Source organism: Phaseolus vulgaris, chromosome 10, assembly GCF_051622355.1.
Source record: "Phaseolus vulgaris cultivar YP4 chromosome 10, ASM5162235v1, whole genome shotgun sequence".
Taxonomy (NCBI): Eukaryota; Viridiplantae; Streptophyta; class Magnoliopsida; order Fabales; family Fabaceae; genus Phaseolus; species Phaseolus vulgaris.
In genome coordinates this window covers 31,525,215-31,530,567 of record NC_143507.1, presented here as the reverse complement: position 1 = coordinate 31,530,567, position 5,353 = coordinate 31,525,215, and the positions used below count along the sequence as shown (strand labels likewise).

The window sequence follows — 5,353 nt, the reverse complement described above, 5'->3', positions numbered from 1 at the left end:
GCAGGCACAGGGTGATTGTGTGCTAGCACTTTTATTTCCCTGATCAAGGCTTTTCCTGTAAAAACCAGCATGCTCAAAAGATTATGACCACAAAAAAGAGAATAAACTTCCCATAAGTGTAGCTAGATATAACCACTAGTGATACTACTCCTGCCACCAACCCTTACCAAACTTACTCAACATTTCCACATAAGGATTAATCATCCACCAAGGGGAGAAATCTGCCAACAGAGAAGTCCAATGCTTAAAAAAGCAGCTGAAAACAAAAAACCACCCCATTAAGTACTAGTTATTACACTTGCTTCCTATTGTTTGAGCCTGAGCCGTAAGACAACACCTCCCATTTATCCAATGCCCCTCATAACCATCTGCACACCTCCAGGCCCTCCCACAACAGAAACCATTATAGCATTTGCTGTCTGCCATGCATAAGACCGGAAAAAAACTTACCAGGGCCCAGAGAAAAAACCCCTACCTGCAGATCCTCTTTGCCATTCACTACTTAAAAACCACACCCTTTGCTACCTGTTGTAGCTTTAAGGAAGCAAAGAAACATCATCAAAAAAACTACTACCGTACCACCAAGAAAGCGAAACCTCAACCCCAGCTGTTTCAAATTATTCATAGCAGAAATTGTAGAGGCAGAATAGAAATTATTCATAGTATTTTATTTGGATCAATTGACACCATTGAACTCTATAAAATGAATTATCTCAACTTGTTCTTGTATGTCTGCATTGTTTAAAAATTATATCTTAAAGGTTATTTTTATGTATTTTCCAATGTGTAACGTGTTATTTTTTTTTGTTTTCTTGCAGGTCTATTTTATTTCTTACACCATACTGTTCCTGGATAATATTGCAAATTCAGGTTCAACCCCAGGAATTTATTACAGGTTTAGCCATTTATTTTTATTCTACTTAAGCATGAGTCGGTTTTTATATGAATGGTTAACTACAAAAAGCAAGGGTTCATGTCTTACTTCAACTTTTATTATATATTAGCCTTTACAGACTTAGTTTCATTAATTTGAAGATGACCTGCACGTACTTAAATTTTGATTGCATTGTGTTAGCTTATAGAATGATAATGGTTATTTATAATGGTTATTTGATAATGATTATTTATAGAATGATTAAGAAATTCATAGAGACAACAATTGATCCAAACCAACTTGCAAATTGGTTTGGATCTAACTTTATATTCAACCATCCAGATCTGTTTTGAAGCGTATAGATTGGTTGTATAATTAAAATTTTGTTTGTGTGACCCATAAAATTTACCAAAAGCTAGTTTGGTAAGTGTAGGTTCTGATTAACTATTTTATGTAGTTAACACATTTATGTAAGTAATTTTTTGTTATGGTGTTTTGTTTTGTAGTCATGCCAATTGATAAAAGTTGGATTTCTAAACCACGAAACACCATTGAATATGCAAATGGTTTGAATGAATTTTTGGAATTTGCATTTGGACATGCTAATGGTCTTGTCATAAAGTGTCCGTGTTCAAAGTGTGGTTTCAATAAGTGGCAAACAAGGGATGTAGTTCAAGAACACTTAACATGTAGCACTTTTCCTCAAAACTACCAAACTTGGTATATGCACGGTGAAGGACTAAGTGGAAATGAGTCTGTGGTTGTTCCAAGTGCGCATGTCATTGAAGATGTCATAGAATCTCATAATCCAATGGAAGACATGTTGAACGATGCATTTGGGTTTGTGGGGCACCACGATGATCACATTGATGAGGGTACTCAAGATGATGGTGTACAAGATGATATGTTGCATGGTGAAGGAAATACAAACTTTGATGCGTTGTTGAAGGACAATAATGAACCACTATATGAAGGTTGTACCAAGTATTCAAAGTTATCATTCATGTTGAAGTTGTATCATATAAAATGCATGTGTAGAATGAGTGATAAAGCAATGACCATGATTCTAAACTTGCTAAAGGACGCATTTGAACATGCTAAGTTTCCTAACTCATTTTATGAGGCCAAGAATGTGATTAACAAACTTGGTCTTAATTATGTCAAAATACCAGCTTGTCCAAAAGATTGCATGCTATATTGGGGTGAAGAGAATGAAAGCTTAGAAGAATGTAAACGGTGCAAAATGTCTAAGTGGAAAGATAAAGATAAGAAACAATATGCAAAGATCTTGCGTTACTTTCCATTGAAGTCAAGATTGCAACGATTGTTTATGAGTTCTAAGACAACTGAATCTATGACATGGCATGCATCAGAGGATAACCAGGATGGGTTGATGAGGCATCCTAGAGATTCCGAGGCTTGGAAAGCATTTGATGTATTACATCCAGAATTTGCAAATGATCCTCGAAATGTACGACTGGGCTTAGCTAGTGATGGCTTCAACCCTTTCGGAACCATGAGTACAAGCTATAGTATATGGCCAGTAGTCCTCATCCCATACAATCGTCCTCCTTGGGAGTGTATGAAGCAAACCTCTTTTATCCTATCCATGATAATTCCTGGAAAACAAATGACAGGAAACGACATTGATGTATACTTACAACCACTCATAAAAGAATTAAAGGAGCTCTGGTTCGATGGAGTGCAAACTTTTGATTATTCGAAAAAAGAAATGTTTACATTGCGAGCGGCTTTGTTGTGGACAATTAGTGACTTCCCTGGCCTAGGCAATTTATCTGGATGGAACACGCACACTGGTCTTGCTTGCCCAACTTGTAACTTTGACACTGAGTCTTCTTTGTTGTATAGGGGCAAATACAGCTTTATGGGACACCGTCGATTTTTACATAAAGAACATAGATTCAGATTGATTCGTTCTCTTTTTGACGGAAGAACTGAACTAAGGGAAGCACCAGAACATTTGTCAGGGTCAGACATATTTAAACAAGTTGAGGGTATCAATGTTACATTTGGAAAACCATTAGAACCTACGGATACAAGTAAAAGGGGTCGGGGAAAGAATGTTCTTGAAGTTGTTGGAGCAGAACAATGGAAAAAGAGAAGTATATTTTTTGATCTTCCTTATTGGGAGACAAACTTGTTACACCATTGTCTAGATGTCATGCATATTGAAAAAAATGTTTGTGACAATGTTTTGTATACATTACTCAATGACCCTAAGAAATCAAAAGATAATTTAAAAGCCCGAAAGGTACTTAAAGAAATGGGTATAAGGAATGAACTTTGGTCAGATGAAAGAGGAAGATTTCGGCCAAGTGTGTTTTCATTGTCAAAACCAAAGAAAAAAACGTTTTTACAAACACTGAAAGATGTGAAAATGCCAGATGGATACTCGAGTAATATTTCAAGGTGTATTGATTTGAAAGCTGGAAAGATTTTTGGCCTTAAGAGTCATGATTGTCATATTCTTATAGAACATTTACTACCCATTGCCATACGTAATGTTTTACCAAACAATGTGACTGCAGTGATAGTAGAACTATGTTCATTTTTTCGACAATTATGTGGCAAAAGTTTAAGCCAAACCGAACTTGATAAACTTCAGTCCCGCATCATTGAAACTCTTTGCCACATGGAAATGTTGTTCCCTCCTACCTTTTTTACAGTTATGGTGCACTTAACTTGTCACTTAGTTGGTGAGGCCAAACTTGGAGGCCCGGTTCATTATCGTTGGATGTATCCCATAGAAAGGTAAATGTTTTTGGCACACATAGATTTTGAAGTTTTTTTAAGCTTCATATTTGATTATCCTAATTGAAAAATTATTTTATAGGTATTTGGGACATTTAAAATCATATGTTCGAAACAAGGCACAACCTGAAGGTTCCATTGCCGAAGGATACCTAGCTGAAGAGGTTCTGACCTTTACCTCTGAATATATGGAAGGGGTTGAGACAAGAAGTAACAGGCCTTCACGTGTGGATGATTCTTGTAATACAAATATGCCACAATTGAGTACCATTTTCCCACCAATTGGTAGAGTAGTAAGTGCCTCTTCAACTTTTGAGTTGTCAACCATGCAAAGAACTCAAGCACATCGATATGTGTTATTTAATTGCCCTGAAGTTACCCCTTTCATTCAGTGAGTGTTAACACAACTATAAATTTAATTATATTCAAAATGTGTTCTTAATGGAATCATTAGTAACACATTGGTTATGATTATTTTCTTAGGGAATTTAAAAGTCATTTGCGAAGGAGGTTTAGAGGGAGAAGAATTTCAAATATAGAGATAGAAAGGATTGTTAATAAGGATTTCATGAATTGGTTTCCTCAAAGGGTACGTAGAAACTGTTTTTATAATTGTTTTATTAAAGTTTGTAACATATGTTCACACATTCAATCCTTATTTTTGTAGATTAATAACCCAGACATTTCAAGTACAGTGTCAAATGATCTTAAGTATCTATCTCAAGGTCCGACTCCACATGCTAGAAGATTTTCTGCCTTCAATGTAAATGGATTCAAGTTTAGGACCGAAAGTCGAGAACATGGGTTAAAAACCCAAAACAGTGGAGTTTACTTAACTTCATCAACATCATGTGTTGCAAGTATGGCTGATCAAAACATTAGGGAAGCGGATTTGGCATACTATGGAAAATTAGAAGATATAATTGAGCTTAATTACTATGGTCGTTTTAAAGTGACATTGTTCAAATGTAAACGGGCTGACACCACAAGAGATAGGGGGCTTAGAAAGGATCCGTGGGGTTTTACTTCTATTAATTTTTCAAGATTAATTCACATGGGAGATCGTGAGGAGCATGATCCATATATTGAAGCTTCACAAGCTGAAATGGTATATTATGTTAATGATGAAGTTAACAAGGATTGGAAAATTGTCGTCCACTTGAAACCACGAGACTTGTATGATATGGGAGAAGGAGATAATGAAGTTTGTGAACTGGAACCATGTCCACAACAAGATTTAAACCATTTTTTCAGCGAGTCTGAACATTTGCCATTGTTTAGGGATGATGAAGATGATGAATTATTAAACGAGGACAACAATGATCACGAACTTCATGAAAATGACTCAATGTCAGAGTAATAATAAGCTTGGTCTGTTAATAAAACTGCACATGTATGGTTATTGTTAGTTGCACATCTATTTGATTATGTACTTTGATATGCATTGTTATATCTTGTTTTTGTATTTTATTCTTTCCTTTTTATGTGCAGATATGCCTAAGCCTAAGAGGATTAAGAACTTGCTTAAGGCAATTGGTGGACATAGTTCAGACACATCTGTGAGGAACTATGTTCAACTTAATGACACGCCTCAAACTACACGTCAACAAACAACTAAATCTGGTCAACCACATATTGGATCTCCATTACCACAAGCATATGGACATACACCACCACAAATCTCAAAATCTGCACAACCACGAGATT

At 35.8% G+C, this 5,353-nt stretch overlaps 1 protein-coding gene across 1 annotated transcript; it reads left to right on the top strand.

Annotated features, from left to right (window-relative positions):
• The first annotated feature begins 1,487 nt into the window (after positions 1 to 1,487).
• On the top strand, positions 1,488 to 5,006 carry LOC137834388 (uncharacterized). Its single transcript, XM_068642445.2, has 4 exons — positions 1,488 to 3,646; positions 3,729 to 4,037; positions 4,130 to 4,235; positions 4,314 to 5,006. Exons 1-4 carry the CDS (start codon positions 1,599 to 1,601, stop codon positions 5,004 to 5,006), a joined length of 3,156 nt encoding a protein of 1,051 aa, XP_068498546.2. The 5' UTR covers positions 1,488 to 1,598.
• The last annotated feature ends 347 nt before the right edge of the window (positions 5,007 to 5,353 follow it).